Below are 24,328 nucleotides of genomic sequence, written 5' to 3'. Positions count from 1 at the left end.
TGAATCAGTTGGCACAGGTAAGGGTAGCTGAAGGAGAATTGAGGCAAAAGAAACTGGGGAGTGAGACAGGGTTGCCAGTTATCACCGGTCCGTTTCAACATTTCTGCTGGGGTGGGAAGGGCTTGAGCTGGGAGTAAATGTGGGAGGCGAGGTGTAAGTCTATGAGTGATGCAAATAATAAATTGATAGTAAGTCATACTGCCAAGGGATTGCAGTTATAGTTGAGTTCTTTGGAGGAATAATGTGAAGTAAGGAATGAGGTTTAACCACAAGAAAACAAAAAAATGATATTCTCTATAAGTAGGAAAGGTAAGTTAAAGCATTAAAGCAGGAGGGAATAAACCAGAGCGTAGATTGTGGAGGGTTTGATGTGGGGATGGCAGACAACATGTAAGATAATTTGGACAGAGAGAAAGACAAATGGTGTGGTGTTAAATAGTATGGGCAAAGGGAGGCAGTTACTGAGGGAAATCAAGAAAAGGCAGAGAAAGTGGTTGGAGGAAATTAGGCCGTGATAGATGGGAGGATGTCGCGTGAATGGGAAGGAAGTAAGGCTTTTTAGACAGGTTAAAGGCAGGCAGAAGTCGTAAAGAAATGGAGGAAGAGATAATATAGGGAAAAGAAGAGGAAGCTCTCATGGTATGATAGTAGTCTTTAGGAACTTCCAAAGCATCCTTTTTTTATATGTAGGATACCTTGAATGAACATATTTGTAATGGTTCCATAAGTTTATCTATATTTTAAATATCCACAAAAAGCGACCTGGAAAAATTTGAAATGTCCTGAAATTATGTCCTCAGATATGATGCCCAGCCTGGTAATTTGTAGCTAGAATTACTCTTGCATTTATGAATTACTCGCAATTGCTGGACAGCTGTGATTGAGAGTAGGCGTGCTGGGTAGCCTACTATGTTTTGCTTTAGAGTCCAACAAATGCAAAATCTTATGCCTCATCTGTCTCCCGTTGAGTTAAAATATCTAAAAAAACATCTCCCGTATTCATTTCTACACTCCTCAAAGTTTTGCTTCTAAGGTCACATTTTTAATCCATATTTTTTTTTTTAAAGGTAATATACCGGTTAAGGTAGGTTTTTGGATGGACACAACTACCAAACAAACATTTTATTACTCCTAACAGAACACAAAATCCATCATCCTACTCTATATCAGGTCCCTCTTCATCTCTGAGTACTTTCTTCCTCCCTTCATCCCGTCCAACATCCCTATCCTGTTCCTTCCCTTTCCTCTTTTGCCCAACATTCTACCCTCTATCACAGTCTTCAACATCCCACTGCCGGTCAACACCCCCTTTATCCACTTTTCCTGCCTCCATAGGATTTCTCCCAGCAAACCCCTCTTTTCGCCCACCATACCAAGTACTTCCTCATTTGTTTTCTTCTCTGCCCATTTCACCTTCTCCATTCTTCTCCACACCCACATTTCAAAAGCCTCCAGTCTACGTCTATCCTCCTGCTTCAATGACGTGGCAGAGAGTCTTCAATTTTTTTACTTCGTGCTTGTTTTAATCATATCATTTTGGGCTCTTGCAGTGCAGTATTTCCTAAATTCTATTCTCCAAAATATGCTTAAATCAGCATGAATGTTCCGGGCCAATTGTATGTGGGCATAATTTTGTCCAATGAGACGCATGCTGATTCTCCAGGAAAAATACTTGCTAGTAATCATTTTTTCCTGCATAGAATATAGATGCCTTTGTTAAAAATTTTGACAATAACACTGTTTTTGGCCTTTAGTAAGCAATAGAGTTTTTATATTTCCATCTCAGTAATTCCTACAAAAATTCTCTAAACAATCCTAAATATATACAATGTACTGCATTTAATTTAATCTTACATGTGGTGCTGTTGTGAAAGTATACACATTGGACTAACATCTGCTCATACATTGTATCTTTCATAGTAAACTCATAGTCTACAGGTACTCAGTATGAGTGTCCCTCAAGGTGTAATACATTCCTTTTATTGTCGTGTACATATCTGCTTTTACACACATAAACTAAGTGTTGCATAAAATGTTAAAATTAGAATAATCTCATTGGATCTAAAGAGAGAGGATTACCATACAGTATTGAATTTAAACTATAAGCTGTGATTTGAGGTTATCAAAAAGTCTTTTCAAAATATGGAATTAGCCGTGCGCAAGATAAAAGTGAAGATGACGTTAAGTATGAGGAAAGTGACAACTCCAGTGAAAATAACTGTACGTTTTTTTTTACAAGCACTGTTGATGTACTTCTGAAATTCTGTGATGAATAAACTTTGATATACGTGCCAATTTTGTAATGTAATAATTCTGTTATCTTCCATTAAAAATACTTGGTTCCTTTTCTGTGCGATCCAAGTATTTTTTCATAAATTCTAATCTGGGAAATCACAGTGTCTCAGTAGTTCTGGTGCATCTTATGGGCCAGAAAATACGGGAATTGAAAGCAGGAATTCATTTAAAATAATTTGTTTCTTCTTTTCATTTCAAATACAGGAGAGAGTTTGTTTCATCTACAAAAACCACCACGAAAGTGAAAACGGTTAGGGAATCCTTTGTGGAAGATGAATTGGAGAGAGTGACAGAGCGCAAGGGGCCCAGGACCAGAAGTAGCATCCATGTGAATGAGAAGTTGCCATTAAAGAGAAAATTGCAGGCTGAAGCAAGCAGTGATGAAAGTGGTGAATTTCACAGCTTTGAGGAACCAAAGAATGTGGAAACTGTTGAGGAGGAGGGAGTAGGCAGCAGTCCTGCAGAGGGCAAGAGAGGAACAATAATTCTGACTGATTCGTATATTAAGCTGTTTGGCTCACCATACCAGGAGTCAAAGAGGTTGCGCCCATCCTTGCTCTTCAAGGATGATGAAGAGGAAGTTGATGATGAGATGGAAGAAAATGAAGAAGAGGAAGAAGGCCTGCCGCAGGAAATTGAAGGGATAGAGGCCACGGAGCCTGCAACCCTGGAAAGTAAGGACCCCGAAAGGCAAGAGGCTGTGGCATTGGATGAAGAATCTGAGAAGGTTGCTGATGAGGAATTAATGGAAGATGAAGTAGAGGTTGGTGAAATTGTAGACAAAAGCAAACCACGATTGCTGGAGATTCCAGTCCATGATGACTATCTAGCAAAAGAAGAAAAGGTTGAGGATGAGGTTGCACTGGAAGGAGAAAAGGTGTCAGAAGTCCCACAAGAGGTTGAGAGAACAGAAGCGGATGTGAAAAGAGGTATACATGAGGTGGAAGAAGCGGATGCAGATGGTCCTCCATCCCTCGTGGCTCTGCCTCTGGAAAAGGTGATGAAGTCTGAAGGAAAGGCAGTTGTGGAAGGAGAGAGAGGTGAGGGAGAGGTGGGAATTTATGAGAGCAGTGCAGGTGATGTCAACGCCACGGTGGAGAAACAGCACGGCATGTTCAGATTGGACACTAGGGAGACCTCTTTGGATGAGATGGTGGAGGAGGGTACGAACAGATTGAGCACGGTTGAGGAAGTGGCCAGCATCGTGGAGAAGGAGGAGGAAAAGAAATATGCTATGGGAGAGATAAATGAAGGTCAAGACATCCGAGAGGGCATGAAAAGCCAAGAGGTGGCGGAAGAGGAAGCAAAAGCCAAGGCTGGAGGGGTGGAAGCAGATGAGGATGAGACGGAAGGTGATGGAAAGGGAGAGGATGATCAGGAACTTGATGCGAGTGGCAAGAGTGTGGAAGAGTTGTCCCCTGAAGTGGCTGAGCAGGGAGAGAGGCGAGATGAGGAGAGTGAGGGTGAAGGGGAAGAGCCGGAGGACGATGATGATGTGGTCGTGATCAGTAGCACAGAGGAGGATGAGGAGGAGGAGGAGGACGAGGAAGGGCAGAGTGGCAGGGAGAGCGTTGGAGACAAGGCTGCGGAGGCACATGGCGGGGATTCCCCATGGGGTCCAATGCTGGGGGAGACAGAGGAAGAGAAAGAGTACTGGGGTGAGTACGAGTATGAGGAAGAGATGGAGGGATATGACGGGAACAGAGGGGAGGGACATTCAGGCAGTCAGGAGGAGGAGGAGGAGGAGTTGGAGAATGAGAATCCAAGGAAGACTTGGATTACCAAGTGGGAGAAGGAGTCGGGGGAGAACAACGAACTGGGGGTGGGTGAGGAAGAGGGAGATGAAGGGGAGGAGGAGGAAGGCGAGGAGGGGGAGTACATGGGCTCTGAAGAGGTGGAGAATCTTGGAGATGAAGGGCGGGCATTGGATGATAGGGCAGGACTTGAGGTTGTGGGAGTCCAGATAGGTGTGTCGAACAAGGGAAAGTCAACTAAATCTTTGATCAAGCAGTGGGAGGAGGAATATGGGATAAAGGAAGAGCATTTGGGAGAGAATTTTGGTTGGAATGATGGGGAGGAAGTGGATGATGAGGTGGAAGAAGTGGATGATGAGGTTGAAGAAGTGGGTGCTGAGGTGGAAGAAGTGGATGATGATGATGAAGAAGAAGGTGATGATGATGAAGAAATTGATGAAGATGAAGATGATGATGACGATGAAGAAGAAGAAGATGACGACGATGATGACGATGATGACAGTGAGGAGGAAGAGGATGAGGAAGAAGAAGAAGAGGATGATGATGGTATTGTTGAGTTGGTAGATGAAGTGCCAGTGAGGGCAATGAAAGCAGGGGTGGTGACCAAAGAGGTGCAACTTCCTACCCCAGATCGTAAGGTCCCTGCAACTGAAGAGGAATCAGCGGAAGAGGCCGAGGAACCCCCCTCCTTGGTCCTGTCCTCTGATTCCGACCATCCTCCTGCTGAGTCACCCGTTATGGTGACGGCACCCAAGAAAGTGGAGGAAAAACAAGTGGAAGTGGAGGCTGGCGATGGAAAGGATGCGGTAGAGGTACCTGACAAGGAGACAGTGGTTCCTTTATCAAAGGAAAATGAAGAGATTGAGGAAATATGGGCAGGAGGAGATGATGATGTGGTAAAGGAAGAGACAAAGGATGAGATGTCAAGTACTCCAGCAGAAGAACATGAAGAAGTTGAGGAAGAGAGGGTGGAAGCAGTCGAGGGAGAGAACAAAGATGTAGAGGATAACTTTGTTGAGTTGGAGAGCCGGATGGAAGTTGGGGATAGTATTGTTGAAGAGGATGTAGTTTTATTGGAAGAGAAGTTTGATGTGTTTAAAAAGAAAACCAAACGGGATAAAATGTATGAGAGTGCACCCAGTGTTAGTGCTGCAGGGCAGAGTAAACAGCTGTTCACTGGTGGGGAAAGGGTGACGAACATTATTCGGGATTCGGTTAAGCCCAGAACTGTGCCAGGTCAGATTTCAGTGAATAGTGTAGAGGTTGAAGAGGTGAAGAAGGAAGGAGAGAGGGCAGACTTGGGGGTGAGTGAGGGGGCCGTGGGAAGCATTGTTGAAGATGTTGTTAAGCCAGATGCAGAACCTGTGGAGATTTCGAAGGAGATTGAAGATAGAGGAGTGGTGAGGAAGGATGAAGAGAGGGTAGTTTTGGTGGAATCTGAAGAACGAATGGAAAAGGTTGCAGAGGTGGTTGAACTGGACACAGAGTCCATGGAAATTGCAGATAAGGAAGAGGTAATGAGTGAAGAAGAGAAGATACAGAAGGAAAGTAGCAAGGGGACACTGAAAAGTATTGTTGCAGAGGCAATTGAGCTGGATACAGAGCCAGTGGAGACATCAGCAGGAGTTGCAGAGGTGAAAGAAATAGGAGAAATAGATACCCCACTATCTGTGGAAGGACATGAAGCAGAAAGGATGGAAGAAGCACAGGTAGTCGTTCTGACTAAATCTGCGGAAGATGTAGAAATGAAGGTGGAAGCTACTGGGATTAAGGAAACATCTGGTCCAGAAGGGGATGTGCAGGCAGTCGATGTGGGGGAATTAAAACATTCCAAGGAGCTTGAGAAGGCGGAGGAAGAAGAGGTCAAGCATGCTGATGTGGACAGGATTATTCTCGTGAATGAGGAAGCCGAAGTATTTGAGGGTAAAGGTTTTGAGGAGGTAGATAAAAGAGAAGCTAGTCCAGTTCCTGTCAAACCAGTGGAGGTTCAGGAGCAGCAGTCAATTGAAGGGACCAAAGCAGCAGAGCTGGATTCAGAGGCAAATTCAGAAGGATTGATGCTAGACAAATCTGAGGCCACTGCCGTTGCAACTGATTCCAAGTTGAAGGAATCAAAGGTGTTGGATTCTAAGGAGCCAGAGTTGATTCGCCCAGCTGAAAAGGAGAATAGTGGTAAGCTTTCATTCTTGTCAATTTTAATTCAAGTTTGATGCACAAATATTATTAATATGTCAAGTTTGACTTATAAATAATATATGTTGCACATGTTAATTCTTGTTCTGTCGTTCATCCATATGACATATAATCCTTTATTCAATTTAGGACAACTTTCTTAGGTGTAAAAAAAGCATATTTTAAAAAAAGCTGGAATTAAGTAATAATCATGATAAAAGTTGTGCATAAAATATTTGTGTACAAAAGTATAAAGTGATGTATTTAGGAATTAATTTAACAAATGCAGTAATAGAACATAATCTGCACATAACATTATATATATTCTGGGACCCTTATTTAAATAATAAGGACCATTTTAGTATTTGTTAAAATGAAAGATAGAGATAAGTTTTTGCTCTTATTACATTATTTTAGTAACCTGATTAAAGTGAATTATACTTCATAGTACAGTCAAGTCTCATTCACACAGTTAATCGGACCAGGAAAGACAATTCGTAAGAATGCAGTTTTCTTATAAACAAAAATGACCATGATTTGTTTATTGTCTTACCTAGTCTATTTGCCGTTGATGACTGTTAGCTTTTCAACAAACGCTAATCTTTCATTTACACCTTAGTAACAAGATTGTTCAAAGGAACATCTCCAGATGACATAATTTCGATATGAAATGCCTCATTCTGTGTAAAAAAAATCTTCAGAAGGTTTCACTTCCTTATCTGTGTATCATTTTTCTCAAGTACATTTAACTATTCAATCAATTTCAGAAGCAGTGACAGTCTTGCAGCCTCAACCCTCTCATGACCGAATGCCCACGAATGAGGTAAGTTTTACAGCAGCTTGAGTGCCGAGAGAAACGGAATAGTAAATTTTTGGATTCAGAACCCCATTATTATTTTATATATATTTTTAAACCAAGAACCAACCAAGTTTGGAAGCAAAGTACAGTGGAACCTCGCTTAATGCTCATAGTAAGTCATTCAGGAATCTTTCTCGTAAATTGTGAAACACTCAAATGCAATTGTATTGGACTGCTGGCCAGAAGCAGGTATCAACCAGCATTAGGGGTGTATCTGATTTGTGAAAAGTGTATGATGATCTACAGATCGGCATGATGTATAGTGCAGCATCTGCCAATTCTCCTCATAGTCTGTCTCATGTTGGACAGGACCCAAGTCAACACATCGTCTTATGTGCATGTGCGACTCAAATGTACATTTAATTTGCAAAGCACTTCCAAATGACAGTAGAAAAGAAACACCGCTAGTAATCGGTATGTAAGAAGAAAATCTTTAGTTTTTGTTTCACTGTGCTATAGAAAAGGTTACAGGGTAGGATAGCCAATCCCTTCTTGATTTGTTGACTATTAGTGAGAGAGAGGGACAGTGTGTTTGCCAGCAAATGACCCTTAACCCAGAGCACTGATGTGTCCACTCATGTCTCGGGTATGCCATGGGAAGTTTGTATTTGAGGAATAGGCATGAAAACATGATTGCAAAGAAGTTTCACTACTTGAAAGAGTTCTGCGCATGTCCTTGTATTAGACGACCATATAAAGGGCACTCTCACTCTTACATGTATGTAAGTTTGGAGCAACTGCAGTTAGGTATCGTCAAGATGTTCTGCTGCCAATTACTATTTTGAGCATGTTGAGATTTTAAAGTTGGTAATATTTTCATGCTCATGTAAATTTGTGTGTTTTGAAAATCCATCACATACATCTTTTTCATTTTCCCCTTTGTCTTCTTTGGTGAACTTTGGCGAAACTGACCATTCAAGATGAGGATTCACTTGATTTAGAGAGATGGATAGAGAGACGTATACCTTGTGCTTGCTTTGTGAAATAAAATGTCATCTGATTTACTTAAGGACAATATAACTTACTCACTGTTGCTCCCAATGATTTCCTAAAAGTAGTGCTCCATGGCTGAATGTTTCCTTATCATTTTTATCCATAAGATTAATGGAATTCACTTGATGAGCGTAAGGAAGTCCAAAACGAGCCAAATTCAAAATAAAAATTATCATGCTGGCACAGAATTCAAAGACAAATTTCTGCTATGCAGCCAATTTTAGATGGACCAAATGACTTCCATTGAGATACGTATTGGAACTTGGAAGACAGTATAATGGATTATGAGGCAAAAAAGTTGCAGAATTCCCAGGTTGCAGGAAAAATTATTGAAGGTTTCTCATCAACAGAGCTAAAGGTATAGCAGATGGTGGGTGACATTTTGTACACTAAAAAAACATTCCCTGGACATATTATTATACGCTACAACCAGAAAGTCAGGAGATATAATATCAACTGAAGTTTTTTTACACAGTGATTTTTGTATGCAATGGGTTAAATAAGATATCCCTATTTGGAGATTCTGGTCGGGTTATAATCACACTGCGAGGAAGCAATATAAATTAGCGATGCTTTCCAATCATCACTATTCAAAATAAGGAAACCAGGAGTGAAAGTTTCTTCAGAGATAATATTTTGCAATGGGTCGAAAATAATTATGAAGCAGGTGATAGTGGTTATATTAGAAAGTTTGGGTTTCAATTGAAGAGAAGGGAATCAAAAAAAAAAGCTTGCCTATGCCAAAGCCGGAAGCATGCGATCATAAAGACTTAAGAGGTGTGGCAATTAAAAAACCGGACTGGTGTTACAAAACATTATTCATGTCTGTGAATATGTTCATGAATTACATTAGAAAGGTGTTCAATGTGCTCTCCCTGCTGATCCCTACGATGCTCCCTATGAATTTTCCATATTTCAAAGCAGTGTTGGAAGTGTACTTCTGTCGGCTTGTTGAGAACCACCGTTGCTTTTGCTTTTACCTCTTCCACCGTCAAATTTTTGTCCCCTCAAGTTCCGGTTTGACCTTTGTAAGTAAAAGTCGCAGCGGGCCAGGTCGGCGGAGCACGGTTGGTGGTCCACCATGGGGGTGCTGTATTTTGTAAAGAGTGCCTTCACAGACAAGGTGGTATGGGCTGGCAAGGTATTGCTTTGGCGAAGCATCCAGGAATTACTCTTCCGCAAATTTTCTCCGTCTCCTTACTCTATAATGAAGGGCAGTCAGAACCTCCACGTAATAATGCTGATTGGCTGTTGAACCTTCGGGGACCCAGTGAACATAGACAATTCCTCCCTTGTCAAAAAAAAAAAACAATCATCCTGGCTTTGAATTTTGATATGATCATTTTTGCTTTTTTTTGCCGTGTTGAATTTGGGGTCAGGGTACAGATCATCTTTGGTTGTTTCACGTCCCTCCTTAAAACTTTTAAACCACTCAAAAACTTGTGTGATAAACATTCACATCCGTGCACTTCCTTTAACATCTCATGACCCCAATTTTGCAAGAAACTTGAGGCTAACTTGTTGATAAAACTGGAATATCTAGGTGTTTTTCAATGAGATGCTAGCACAAGGACTTGAACTGGCGATAGTTACAGTGAGACTGAACAATGTACGGCTATGCCCATTGAGCTCATGGTGGGAAAGCCATTAACAGGCACAGACATGCTCAAACCTGCCGTGGCGTGTTGGCTGCCAACACGTCTGGTTATTAAATTGCCGCACCTCGTATGATGCCCTTGGCTGCAATTTGATATATGAGGACATCATATCAATCACTGAAAGGATATGCGTGATATCTTATTATGTCATCTGAATGGAATATGTTGTTTGCATGTTTGCTCCCACATTTGGCCATTTTCAGCTATGTGTAGGTATTTCTGAAACATTTGCATGGAATGGGTGTAGATTATATTTTATTAATTATGTTAAAGATCTTGTATTAACTCCATTGAATATTAATTATTAATCTTGAGGTCAAAAAATAATTTGGAATCTTCTCATTTCAGAATAAGCAGGACCATGAGATTTTGTTGGTCAAAGATTCAGATAATGAAGAGGACACATCAAAACAAGAAGACAAAGAAGTGGATGTCCCACTTGTTGAATCAAGCACATTAACTGTAGTTTCTTCCAATGAAAATTACGTTAGGAAGACCTCAAAGACACAGGGTGAACAAGTAGTGACTGTTATCAATGAAAGTCCTAATCAGATACCAGATTCAAGTATTGAGGAAGTGACGCCCAAAGCAGGGGAAGTGAAGGGTGGTGATGTGCTGAAAGTGGAAAGAACTCCAACGCAAATTATTGAGGAAACGGCAGAGACAGGTGAGGAAATGCCCGAAGAGATCAGGGAGAAATTGGAAGATTCCGTGGAAACACCCAGTGAAGAGAAGTCTGAAGTTGAGGAAATGAATCTGTCAGCAAAGATTGAGGAATATGCAACATCAAGAAGGCTAACCCGGCACCAGATGTCCCTCCTGTCTCGAAGCCTCGGTGGTACTGAGAGCCCATCCACGCCCATGTCTGCCAAAAAGAAGACAAAGGCCAAAACACCTCCTCGAGCTGTCAAAAAAGATGCACCTGCTACTCCAGTGCCCATGGAAATTTCACACAATACGTCATTGCCAACAACACCCTTGCGGTCCTCTGCAAGGATTCGTGATATAGGTGGCAAAGTTCCTAGTGATAAATCTGCAGTGGCTCAAGAAACATCACACCAGCAGGAATCTGTTCCAAAGAGCACCATAAATCCTGAAGAAAGAGCGCCCTCTGAAGTTGCGGAAGAATTGCCCGTCAAGACTTTGGATGAATCTACCAAGGCACCACAAGATGAAGAGTCTTCTTCACCTTGGACTTTGAGTTTAGAGGGAAGACTGAAGAAACTAAAGAAGGGCTCTACCAGCACCAGTCCCAGTGCTAGAAAAACAAGGAAGAGCAGTGGTAAATCCGCTTCATCCCATGGCAGTGTGTCAAGCCCTACCAGGGAAAGGACCATGTCAGAAACTAAGTCCATGGATAAGGATACTACAGAAGGGAGGACTGAAAATGAACCACATGAGACTGCCGTTGGTGCATCAGCATTGCCCGAGAGTCCTAGCATAGCTGAGAGGCTGAGGCACCATTCCCCAATGGTGTCTGCATCGCCTGCCGCGAGGAGAAGTAGACGCCTGAGCACCAAGTCGTCCTCACCGCACAGCAGTGCCTCCACAGAGATTCGTCTCTCACCCATTCCTCGGGCTGTGGCACAGTCTGAGGATGCTGCCGCGGCATGGTTGAGTTCGCCAACTCACTCGGTGGCATCGACGGTGGAGAGCACCCGTAGTGGTCGGGCCCCGAGGAGGCGGCGGTCTACTAGGGTGGGTGCAGACCAGGAAACTGGGGTTCCCCAAGGCGGCAAGTCAATGGAGGAGGAGGCGAAGGAGGTTGATTCAGTTGCTCTCTTGAGGGCAGTGTCCCCCACACCCTCGGTGGCCTCGACAGTGGGCAGCTGTGCAAGTGGCAGAGTGCTAAGGAAGAGCATGAGGACCCGAGCAAGCATGGAGAGGGAGGAGCCCCCGCTGACCCCGACGCAAGAGTTACAGCGCTCCGGAAGGGTGAGGCGGAGGAGTGAAACTGGGTCCCCAGCCACGAGGAGGAGTGCGAGGCTGAGGGGTGGCAGCCCACTGACAGCAGAGGCCCTGTCGCACGAGAGGTCCTCTCCGCCGAATGATTCTGATTCAGAGGGTGAGTAGAATGTGCTCAATCAAATCTTAAAGATTTTATAAGTAGTGTCCACGAAAAGTTTGACTATTGGCATATGCTGGACTTGAAATCAGTGCAAATGCCATTCGTTTTCATCGGTGTAGTTGGAAATCTCAAGTTTTAGCAATAAATAATTTGACCATGCCATTTATATTTTCTGTGTAATATGCAAATGTATTTTCTCTTTAGTTATTTTCACTGTTCATGTTTGATCTGTTACTTGCCACACCCTATCACTGCTCATATTCAGTTAACTGACCATTTAGCTGAATAGGCATTGTGATGATAGACTGGAAAAGATCTTGTTTTGAAAAAACCAAAATTATTTTGGACATTTGTTATAAAATAATTTGATTTATGTCGATGAATTCCTTTTGATAAATACAAGAGGAAGCTGCTGCAAGTAAGCATTTAGGGCCAGAATTATGACTCATTGTTTCACCCTCTTAGTGCGGCGGGCCGATATATCAGCTTTTATATCCCTGGCGAAAAGTGCGGCGGGCCGATATATCGGCTCTTGCGTAGGCTATTGTTTAAATTGCTGTAACTTATGGTTTTTTCTTTAATAATTTATGGTTTTTGTGCTATCGATAGGGTGAATTCCATACAATTATATGACACATTTTTTAATTTTTTATTAGTAATTTTAAATGCTTTTCAAAAAGTATAATTCTTACTATAATTTTACGTTCAGTTTTTACATGTTGTGAAGCTCAGCCTAATTGTCTGCTCGTTTTTTTTTCTGAGTGGTCTTTCCACTATGAAAAGCCACTGAAAGGCTACTAATCTGTTTTCATCTGTAATCTCTTGAATGTGTTATGGTGTGGTGGTGTTGATATATAACTGCTTATTCAGACTTTGTTGATAAGATGGAAATGAGAGTACTGCTTTGTAATTATTTTGGTTTCTCTTGCGGTCCATCCTATCTAATCATTTGCGCCCTGTGTATTAGATTACATTGTCAGCAGTTCTCTGTGAGTTAGAACTTCGTTTTTTTCTGCCTTTAGATTGTAAGCACATTGCCGAAGTCTCAAGGAAAGGGGAAAAGTCCCAATTTGACTCAGTGAGATCAGCCTTTTCAACAAAATCGAACTATGCAGAGGCTGACAAAAAAATTTGCAATTCACTGGTTTTTCTTTATTTATTTATAATTTTTTCTTCATGTCTTTTTGATTCTTTCTTATATTTAAATATGGTAGTTTTATTGTTTTAATGTAAAATGTTTTAAAAAGTATAAGTATTGTGTCTAAAAATCGAAATATTATTGCTAAAAAAATATTCTTCAAATTTATAATACTGTAATAATTACATTTATTTTTCAGATGATGTAAATGTATAACATAATTGTTAACTACAATATTTTATTTTAAATTAAAAAAAACTGCATATGGATGTCTAAACAAATAACTTCAAAATATTTTTTTCCTAAGGTGATACATTTTCTTAAATTACCCTTCGCACTTCTCACTAGTACCCCTGGAATCCCCACCACACTAAGAGGGTTAATGTCTCAGTTAGCTAGTCATCAGGTCAGCTGACTAACTGTTACCTTATTTCCAGGCTTATGTGATGGACACAATGATTTTTCAAGTTAGAATGTACAAATATTATTGGATCAAACTGAAAAGCATTTTAATGTTAACACTTGAAATCAATCATTGCATCAATAAATGCTGTCTAAACGTTGATTCATTGTAGAATCACAGAAACATGTCATCACTCCTGGCAAAATCATAATCGCAGATATTTTCGCTGTGGAATTCTAGAACCTTTCGTATTCAAATGGCAGTTTTGGTGCTTTTTTGTTCTGGTATGCATATAGGGACCATTTCTCTCAGGGAATCCTTCTCAACATAATGCTGTCCCAGAAAAATGGGTAATATTGCTAATTTTTTTGCTTCCATTCATTTTTTTTGAAATAATAATCTCATTCCACCGGTATTTTATCCAGTTGTTAGCATGTTCCTCAAGCTTATGCCCTTTAGGAGCGCATGAATGTAATGTTTTTTACTCCTACCTGTGTTCACTAAATCAATTTTCTGCTTTCTCCATTCTGATATAACCTTCTCTATCGCAGGTGGCCCAAAATGCCTTGCAGGTGCCCTGTGTACTTGTTCTGAAGGTTAATTCATTACTCACAAGTTTAAATGTGATACTGTATGACAATCTACTCTCTTTTTATCTGTTGTGGTTATTCTAATTTTAACTATATGGAACATTTTGTTTCTGTGTGTAAAAGCAGATATGTACACCAAATACAAAAGAAACTATTATACATTGAATGACTTGGAATCAAATTACTTACAGTTGAGTGTCTGTAGACTCCCGTGTGATACATTGTTTGAGCCGAGGGGTAACATCCCCGTTAGCCCAATGCATATGAGTTTCACAGCAGCACCACGTGTGAGATGAAACTAAACATACTACACATTGCATACATGCATATAAGATTTATTTGGGACTTTTTTTTAGAAAATACGGAAATATCAAAGCTTTATTATTTATTACTGGCTTAAAACAATGTTATTATCAACATTTATGATGCAAACAAGCATTTTGTATACCCGATGAGGGATAAAATGGTTAATAGAAAATTTCATTCGCCCAGCGAATCTGCTTGAGACTTATAGAATGAAGTAGGACCAGTATTTCTCCTGCCCATGAGATGCGGTCTGGCACAGTTAGGAGTAAAAAAGTGCAATTTAAAAACCATATAGTAGCCATTTGCCTACTGTTGAGTATGAAAATAGAGGATATCATATTTGTGGATGAAGGTTTTCTACAGTTAACAATTTGATAATCTATTGTTTACATCTCATACCACCAAATTTTGTGCAGTTCCTAATCTGTTTAATAGTCATGTATTTTTAATCTATCTCTTTCATTTCCTTGATGAGCATTCCTTTCATTCTCTTTCTTAATGATGATGAATTATATGTTTACAGTCTCCGGTTACTCAAGTTCGGTTGCCAGCTCCAGAAGTCGTCTATCAGCGGCTCAAGAAGACAGGGTTGAGGAGTTGACCTTGCGCAGTGGTCGGAAACGGGCTAAGCCTCCAGCTGTCACCCCAACCAAAAGTGGTCCAAGGAAGTCGACCAGGGGCGGCAGATCTGCCAGGTTCCTCCGGTTGACGGAAGAAAATGAAGAGGAGGAAGGTGTTCCTTCCGTGGACACATCCTTTGTTTTCTCACCCCCAAAACAAGTGCACTCTGATCCCTCCGGTATGTATTGACTAAAGAATAAAAAACAAAAAAATATTAACAGAAGTCAGCATGCTTTTGAAATTTCCTTTGTTAAGTATGACTAAATAGAAGATCCTGACCAGGAATTCATCTAAAATTGTTGAGTATATGCCGCTAAAGTGCTCCATTGTGGTTAATTTAATCACTCTTTAGGTTGGAGGAGATTTTTGTAGGAGTTCCTTCCATGGTGCACCTGTACAGAATTCTAAAATATTTGTACTTACTAAAGTGGCGGAGTATTTATTTCCTGATATTTTGTGTATTTGTGAATAGAAGTGTGCACTTTGACATGATTTTAAAAATAGCAGGCCATAGTGCCAATTTTTGCATTCTAAGAAATCTAGAAACTGTTCGGAACTTCAAAACCTATACCTAGCAATTTAAAATAGATGCTGTGGAATTATATTAAGCTTGTGAAATCTCACTTATTTGTGGACTAGATCAACTTTTTGCTGTTGTATTTACAGATTAATGAAGATGCTTGACAAACAGCCAGATTTATTAACCATTATATTCAAGGAAAAATCATCTTATACTTGAACATTGATGTTGCATTTAAAGTATAAGGGCGATTGGAAAAGTATGGTCTCCTATTTGTTTTCATGAAAAAATCAAATTTATTCTTAAGTTTGTGTGCATCGTAGAAAAGGCTGAGCATTTAGCTATTTTTTTACATAGTCGCCTTGACGATCAATAACTTTTTTCATCCTTGTAACCAGCTTTTTAATCCTGGCATCGTAACTTTCTCCCGCCACGTCACGAAGCCGAATGACGACTGCTTCTCCGATATAAATTCATCGCCATTTAGTGGAAGTGTACGGTTAGAAAAGTATGGGCATCAAAAACGTGCGGAAGTAGTGCAGGGAGTGTGCAGAGAGGAAAAATGTTTAATTTATTGTAGGTTATTGAATAATTGGAAAATCTTCCGGAACAGTCCCCTGGATGAATCAAATAAATCTGTTCTAGTTAACTCCAAAATTTTAAGCCATCACCTTTTACATACTACCTTGATCAAAAAGTTCCCGGAATTTATTCAGAAAATTAAAAATACAAGTTTATTCATCTAAATCTATATTGTCCCCTTCAAAGTAATCCCCATCGACTGCAACACACTTATGCCAGCGCTTGATCCAATCCTCGAAACATTTTTTATATTCGGTTTTCGGTATGTCCATCAGTGCTTCCTGCGATTTTTCCATTACTTCCTCTCGGCTGCTAAAACGCGTTCCCCGTAATGGTTTTTTAACTCGATTGAACAGAAAGAAGTCACAGGGAGCCAAATCAGGTGAATTCGGTGGCTGTTGGATGGTATTTGTTGCATTTTTCGTCAAAAAATTACGAATAATGATAGCACTGTGCGACGGTGCGTTATCATGGTGCAAAATCCACGAGTTTTCTGCCCACATTTCTGGTCTCTTTCGGCGAATTGCTTCACGCAAACGTCTCATAACGCCCAAATAATACTCTTTGTTTACTGTCTGGCCTTCTGGCAAAAATTCATGATGCACTACACCGTTGTAATCCATGAAAACCGTCAGCATTGCCTTCTTTTTTGACTGAAAACGACGTGGTTTTTTTGGTCTCGGCTCATTTGGTGAACGCCATTCACTTGCCTGATGTCTGGATTGCGTGTCGTACTCATAAACCCACGTCTCGTCTCCAGTAATGATCCTTTTGATGAATGTGGGATCGGATTCAGCCTCGCAAATCATGTCTTTTGCGACGTCAACACGGTCTCTTTTTTGCATGAAATTGAGGTCTTTTGGCATGCTACACGACGGAAACCCAAATCATTAACCACAATGTCTTGGGCGGATCCATAGGCAATGTTCAAGTCCTCCGCTATTTCTCTGATGGTTAATTTGCGGTTATTGACCAACATTTCTTTTACTTTATCAATTTTTTCACCGACTTTCGATGTCGATGGTCTGCCACTGCGTTCATCATCTTCGATTGACTCACGACCACTTCTGAACCGCTCGTGCCACTGGTAAACGACCGTTTTTTTTTAGAGAATCGTTGCCGAAACACTTTTCCAACATTTCCAACGTCCGTGCGCCACTAAATCCGTTTTTTACGCAAAATTTAATACAAGTTCGTTGTTGCAAATTTAAATCCATTTCTGCAATTGTAAAAAATCGCCAACACACACAGAGATAGATGTACTCTTGGCTACGTAACTTTTGCAAATGTCAAGTTATGACACTAAGATTTAAAGGGAATATCAACAACAGATGTACCAATTTAACAAAAAAAACAGAACTCAAATCGGAACGATGGGAGCGGCACACGGTGGTTATTCCGGGAACTTTTTGATCAAGGTAGTATTTCAATAATGTGCCACGCATGTATGTATTACAGTTGATACAGTTGTTATTATTAAATTTAAAAGACGTAGCCCATCAATTTTCAATGTTTTCCATGGAATATTTTACAGGCTTGGTTTCACATTGTGTTTCTTTTTCTGGTTATTTAATCGTTCATATTAGATCATCTCTTTGTGCTCCTTTATTCCAGTCTTTCATTTCACCAGCTATCAGGAATTAAGTTATGTGGAATGTAGATCTTATGTTTATTGTAACTGGTAAGCTAACCTCCCGTTTCCATATCGCTCAATCTGTTGTTAATTAAGAGCTGTAGTGTGATTGAACAAAGGAGCAGTTATTTCAGCTAATTGGGACATTTTACTCATTGGTGAAGCCATAATTTGAGCTCTTCATAAGTCTACATTAATTACTATCAATTTTTTTGTCTCTTCAAGCAGAACCAAGAAACCCCAGAGGTATTTGCAGTAATCAACTGATCAGTACAGTGTAAACCTATGCACAAATATGAGCCATTATTTATTATGACGTATAAATATACCTTTCATTTTCTTTTGATTGATTTGTATGTTCCTAACTGAAAAAATATATCTTGACACTCTCTCTCTCTCCCCCTCAATCAGTATTGGATGTGCCAAAGGAAACCATGGAGTTCACCCTCTCCCCTCCTAAGGTGGTTCCCCATTCTTCTGTGGTCACCACTGGACGTCAGCGCCCCATGGCTGCCCGTTATCATTCAGCAGCAAGCTTGGCTGCTATTCCTGAGCATAGCGAAATTGCACCGTCCACGTCTCCTGGAGAAGAAGCCCATGAAGAGACCATGGATGACATAGTGCAGGCCACGCCACCCCGCCGAAGGGGCAGATCCTCTCTTGCGGGCTCAAAGATGTCTTTGAAGGCAATTGAAGCCCTTTGGAGCAGCCCAAGGCGGGGTGTGCAGAGAGGGAAGAGCAAAGGGAAACCTGGTGAGTTGGGGAGAGTGAGGAATGTGCCATTTTATGGTGGGATATTACTTGGATGAATTGAATAAACGAATGGGGAAAGATTCTTATGTCTTTCTGGCGTGTGAAATTGGTGGAGTTCTTTTGGCCAGGTTCTCTTTGGAGTTTTATGAATTTGAGTAAATTTGACTGATTCAATGGCATTGTGCCATTCAGCCTACCAGAGTCAATTGAGTTCTGGTATTTGGCAGCTCATTTGGTTGGTTATCAATCCGCTTTATATCCCAAAGTGTAGACAGTGTGTAAAATGTTTCCCTGTTACTTTATTGGATGGATTAATGTTCAAAATGTCACTCAAATGGGTGTTATCTCTTGCTCTTCCTGATTTTAAGTAATTGATGGCTACCAGTACAAAGTACTTCCCTCTTTCCCATCTTCTTTCCTTTGGACAGTCCTTGCAGCTCTAGCATTCAATGTGTTTTGAATTCTGATGACCTTTGTGTGTACATGCACCAGTCTGTTGCACCACTCCTGCATCAAAGCTGAAATTGGATTTGGTGCTTAGTGTCTAATCAGTGTCTCTGAGGTCTAATCATCCTCTTTGTGAACATCTGCAGCATTTTCCTCCTTGCCGCTCTGAGAAGAAACTGACCGAGCCTTGAATTTGTCTTCCAAGTGATTCTTGGGTCTCTAATTGCCATCATTTCATTGCCCTACTCATCCATGGTTCTTAAGTGTCGGGACATATGTTGCCTGGTTCATACATTCTTGCTGTGAAGTCAGGTGTCTCCTTATCATGCTGTAATTTTTTAAGTGCTCACCATCGGATTACATCTAATACTACGTGAACAGTTTCTTTGAAAATGCAGTAAACTCTCGGTTATCCATGTTAAATTGATGTATGATTAAGCAGGAATAATCAAACAACACAGAAAGCCAAAATACATAGAAAATATGGTCATGATATAAATAGATGTCTGTATTGAAATTCTCTTTTTTCTTTCTGTGCAATTAATTTGTTTTTTAGCCCTGTAAAATATGGTTTTCTGTTTTTTGGCTACTTTAAAAGTGTAGAATTACAGTGAAACAAGAATGAACAATTATCATCAAGTGCAGAGCAGAATATATTTTCCTCAGAAAGCTAAACCTATCACTTAGCCAGCAAAAAACAAATTAATTTATTAGTACCCTGCAAGCCACCGCTATGGTATATGGCAGGGGGTAATTACACACCTGACCCAAAACACAGTTCCCTCCTAGCGTAGTCGGGCAAACATTATTTTATTCTGATCCTTTATCGTTTGTGGGGGAAAATGTCATCTTAAATCTATTTATTCTCCAGTTAAATCTCTGTAATTTTATTGACATGACTGACAAAGGATGGGCTTTAAGTAAGGATTGCTGATATGGATACATATTTGTCATATGGAATACTGATTAGAACTGTTTAGATAATTAATGACTTATTTGTTGCATAGTAAAGCTTGCCTTAAAGGAGAAAATGAAATTCTCAGGGTTAAATGGATACAAGGGAAATGGTAATTAGAAATTATGGATAGAACAAAAATGTTAAAATTAAAGTATTAAGCACTGTTAACAATTTTTTTGTGTGATTAACAACTTTTAAGAAAACCCATTTGATTCAAACATTTTTTAAAAAGTATATCGAAGATTCAAAGCATTTGATTTTCTTTAAGATTGTATTTTTATTCAAATTTTGAAGCGCTGGCAAGAGAGTAGCTCAGATAACCCACATACACATAATTGAGAGCTTACTGTATTGTAATTGAAATGGCATATTTTTCCTTTGGCAGTGTGATTATATCGTTGCCAGTCCACACAGAATCAGAAGCAAAAAAATTGGATATAGTTTTCAATATTTCACTGGTTTACATCGACACCTTTAATGTTATGTCATGATTAATTACGTATTCATTGGATCAGTATTGGAAACATTTTGCTGTAATCTTTTAATTTGTGAACCCACAGTTCCAGAAGTGGAGGAGCCAGCAATCGAGGATAAAGAGGTTGCTTTGTCTTTAAAAAAGCGAACAAGGCGTAGCTCTGCTGGCAGCCTGCAGCCTATTGAAGAGATCAAGGATGAAGAAGATAGCAGTGAAGGGGCAGGAGCACAGAAAGGTCTGCATCCAATACTAAGGAAAAAGGGATCTTCGCCAACAGGGTGAGTTGAGCCATTGTGATATTTTATTTATTATAATGATTTCGGGATTGGAAATTGTTTAACTAGATAATTTCGCCCATGATACCCTCCCAGTTTGAAATGAAAAAGAAATGATGGATATGCTTTTTGTTGAACCTATGACTCCCAAGAGGAGTCATGTTTGTTTGCGGGTTTCCAATAGTGGTCAAGAAGCCGTGAAATTTCCAATCAAATCAGCATTGTAGTTTTGATGTGAATACTAACTTGAAGAAAGGTTGAGGTTATACCATTGTCTTAGGTGAAATTTCCTCACTTCTGAAAGGTTAATAAACATTGAAATTAGTTCTTTATGAAATATCCACCTAGTCAAATTTTGAGAAAGCAATTTTTTCTTTTAATATGATGTTAACTTGAATTAATTATGATAACGTACATCACTTAAAATCAAAAACATAATTCATTTCAAATGATTATTGGTGTAACAGGCATAGCCAATTGAAATAGTGGCGATTTACAATTAGATTAAAATACACTAAATAAGATTCAATTTGGTAAATAATTGTCAGAACCTGTACGATTGTATTCTGGAAGGAACTGAGAGAGCCATGATTTCCATGCTCTTAATTTGTACATATTATGAATAATGTTAGTCATTTACCAGGTTCCAACATTACAGTGCCAAGCGAACCTTGTTACAGTTTTTGCCATGTACTAGAAGGCCAAGAACCATTGCCACCAGTTACAATTACTCATGGACTCCCGGCCCAAATTTCACTCCCAAGTCATAACCCTGTTATGTAGTTGTCACAGTAACAATATAATCACTGAAGTAATTTGCATAATTATCCTGTTGTGATTTAAAAATTGTCTCTCCTCTTTGCAGGTCAGTGGTGTCGGAAAGTGCATTGGACCAAGGTGTCGATATAGAATTAGAGGATAAGGATGCTAATCGTGCCAAAGACGATTCGGATGCATTGCCCAAAAAACGTAAAAGTTCATCGAGAAAGAAGCCACAGCCTAGGAGAGTTATAGTGCCATATAAGCCGCGGAAGTCTGCTAAACTTTAATGACCAGAATGGGTCAGATGCAGAGAGGTGTAATATAGTTGTGATGTGATACCTGTGATAGGTACTGGAGTCTTGTGTTGTGAAAATTTGTCTCTGCCACAGGCACAAGTTTCATGCTGCATGAATTGGAGGGTTTTTTTTTTAATGAAAGTAGGGTCTCATGCAAATAATTGCAGACTTGTTGAGAGAGGACTACATTTTTTACCAAATCAAATAAAAAGTTAAATGTGGTGAGTTCATTTCTTTCTTCATTGAAAGTGTGTGATAAGTTGTTTTTATTTCTTGAAATGTTTATGTGGACTTGTTATTCACAGTGCTTCTTTCTCCTCTTTTGAAGAGAATGATGATGGTAATCATCTTAATGACAGCCATACTTCTAACCGGTTAACCGACATTTTCATCTGGGAAATTTTTTCGGCTTAATGTGCATTGGTGTAGTCCATTTATGAAATGCCAATGAAAGGGAAAAACCAATATTGCCATACTTGTTTGAGTTGTCATTTCATGCTCTCATTCAATGTTTCCTTTTGCACATCGCCAATTTTAGCAATGTGTTTAAAAAAACAAGAAATTTTCCATTCCTTGCTATTTTCAGGTGACAGTACACTCGGTGACTGAAGCTTTCATTCCTGATTGGAATAACTAAACGAAAACAAAATTTTTTGTTAGCAATAATAATATGCATGTTTGCTGCTTATTCCAATTTTTTTTGCGGCGATTATTTGGTGTAATCTTTTTTTTTAAGCCAAATAAAATTTTTAATTTATAATTGAATACAACCTAAGGGTGAGAATGCTGGTGCTGAAATATGATGTTGTGAGGTGTTCTGTGGCAAGTTAACGAATAATGCTACATTATGACTACCATCTAATGTATTAAACAGGAAGGAAGCCAAAAGAGTCTGTTAGTCTGAGATGTTTTTCATCTCAAAGGAATCCTTAAGGCTGTCTGCTGGTCAGAAATAGCATTGAATCTTGGATTTATGAATTAGGGTTTTTGACTACATAAATGTCAAAGTGAAGTAGCATTTCACTATGGGTATTGCGTGGATGATGACTTCATTTGTGAATGAGATGTATAGCAGTTCTAAATACAGTTCCACAATGATAACAAGGGTTAATAAAACCCTGACTAGAAAGCAATTTTAGTTAATTTTATTTCATTTGAGCTGTGTGGTTGTTCAGATATTAGTACTGGGTGAACTCCACCATCACCTAACAAACTGACCTTCGATTGATTACTGTATTTATGGTTTTTTTATTCCAATGAAGAAGTAATAAAGGTCATCCAGCGATATCTTTATTAACGTCAGTTAATGTTTGGAATCCATTAATGTGTGCAATGCTCAATGGCAGTTTCCCCCTTTTTTTCACTTTAATCATCTGAATTTCAGGTGCTCGGACAATGTACAGCTAAGTGTGAATCATAAGCGATTGCTGAAAATATGAAATTTGGTTGAATAAAATGGAGTGAAAAATTATGATTTCAAATGAAAAACATCTTAGAATTTGTGCTTATCAAGTCAAGAAGTATTTACTTTTTCCGAAAAAGAGAATTGGATGCCCTGGCAGGCAAGAAATTTTTCATTTTAAATAAATGTAACTAATTTGTGCTGGATTCTTATGGGTTAATCACTAATGACTCTGCTGCTGTCAGGCCTATTTACTACCCCCCCCCCCCCCCGAGCAACAATTCTTTATCTGTTCCAAACCCTTAATCCTCTTCCCCTAATTTTCAATGAGGATATTCATGCAAATGAGTTTTTTAACAGAAAAACCCGGGAAAAAAATCTTACGACATTTCTTTGTGAATACGATTAGAATGACTGGTCACCCATAAGAATCTAAATTTTTATTACCACATTTTCCAGCCCTTTGTTTACTCCAAAATATGCCCTTAATAAACTTCCGTCTTATGTACTGGGGATATATATAAGGTAAACCTACAAGTGCAAGCCAGTTCCCCTGAAAAATACTCTTAAATACATATTGCTCGATAAGGTATGGAAAATGGTTGCCTTTTATGCAAATCTCAAAAATATCACAGTTTTCAGTCGGTTGTAAGTAACTTGAGTTTACTATTTCATTGAAAGTTCATCCTGAAAAATTCCCAAATTGTTAATGTGTACAAGTAGTGCATTTCCTTATATCTCACATGTTGCAGAACTTAATATTCATAGGGCTAATGGGGATGTGCTCTTACATACATACTATGTCCCATAAATATGTTAACTGAGGCCATTAAAACTTTATTTTGCAAAATTTAGTCTATATCAATTTTGTCCCCTTCACAGTTCTCTCCATTCGTTGCGGTGCCTCTATTCCATCTTCTTTTCCACTGTTTAAAGCACCCTTGGCAGTTAGGCGTTTTAGTTGTCTCATCGTTTCTCGCTTTATTGTGTTCATATCGTCCCAGTGATACCCCCTCATCACATTTTGTAAATAGGAAAAAGTCGCAGATGGCGAGATCTGGCGAATGAGGAGGATGATCAAGGATGGTGATTGAATTTTTTGCCTGATATTGATGAACAATCAATGCTGAATTGAAAGGGGTATCATGGTGAAGGGAGGGGGTATCATGGTGAAGGATCCATCCATCATGTTCAGTTTAAATAGTATGCACTGTTGATTTTCCTAAATTCAGTTCATCAGTTATCATTCGGATAGTTTTTCGACGATCGGTAAAGAGAAGGGACCGCACACGATCAATGTTGTCGTCAACACAAGTGGTTGAAGGTCGTCCTGGCCTGGCATTATCCGTGGCGTCTTGTCGGCAGTCT

The 24,328-nt window shown here is 39.6% G+C and overlaps 2 protein-coding genes across 2 annotated transcripts in view; both read left to right on the top strand.

Annotated features, from left to right (window-relative positions):
* The window catches only part of LOC139696877 (protein ELYS-like), a gene marked incomplete at its 3' end in the record, with an annotated part of 34,575 nt that extends 30,434 nt beyond the window's left edge, over positions 1-4,141 (top strand). Inside the window, exon 22 of the mRNA XM_071595757.1 lies at positions 2,500-4,141. Within this exon, the coding sequence (XP_071451858.1) occupies positions 2,500-4,141 (1,642 nt within the window). The remainder of the gene's footprint in view (positions 1-2,499) is intronic.
* Position 4,142: 1 nt separating this feature from the next.
* Positions 4,143-23,730, top strand: LOC139696792 (myb-like protein X). Its single transcript, XM_071595633.1, has 7 exons — positions 4,143-6,221; positions 6,989-7,044; positions 10,080-11,796; positions 14,760-15,035; positions 18,004-18,345; positions 20,311-20,503; positions 21,366-23,730. The coding sequence occupies exons 1-7, from the start codon at positions 4,175-4,177 to the stop codon at positions 21,547-21,549; spliced, it is 4,815 nt and encodes a 1,604-aa protein (XP_071451734.1). The 5' UTR covers positions 4,143-4,174; the 3' UTR covers positions 21,550-23,730.
* The last annotated feature ends 598 nt before the right edge of the window (positions 23,731-24,328 follow it).

Source organism: Hetaerina americana, unplaced genomic scaffold (genome assembly GCF_022747635.1).
Source record: "Hetaerina americana unplaced genomic scaffold, ioHetAmer1.1.p SCAF_7, whole genome shotgun sequence".
Classification (NCBI taxonomy): domain Eukaryota; kingdom Metazoa; phylum Arthropoda; class Insecta; order Odonata; family Calopterygidae; genus Hetaerina; species Hetaerina americana.
The sequence above is the reverse complement of the archived record's forward strand: the minus strand, read 5'-3'. Positions and strand labels throughout refer to the sequence as shown.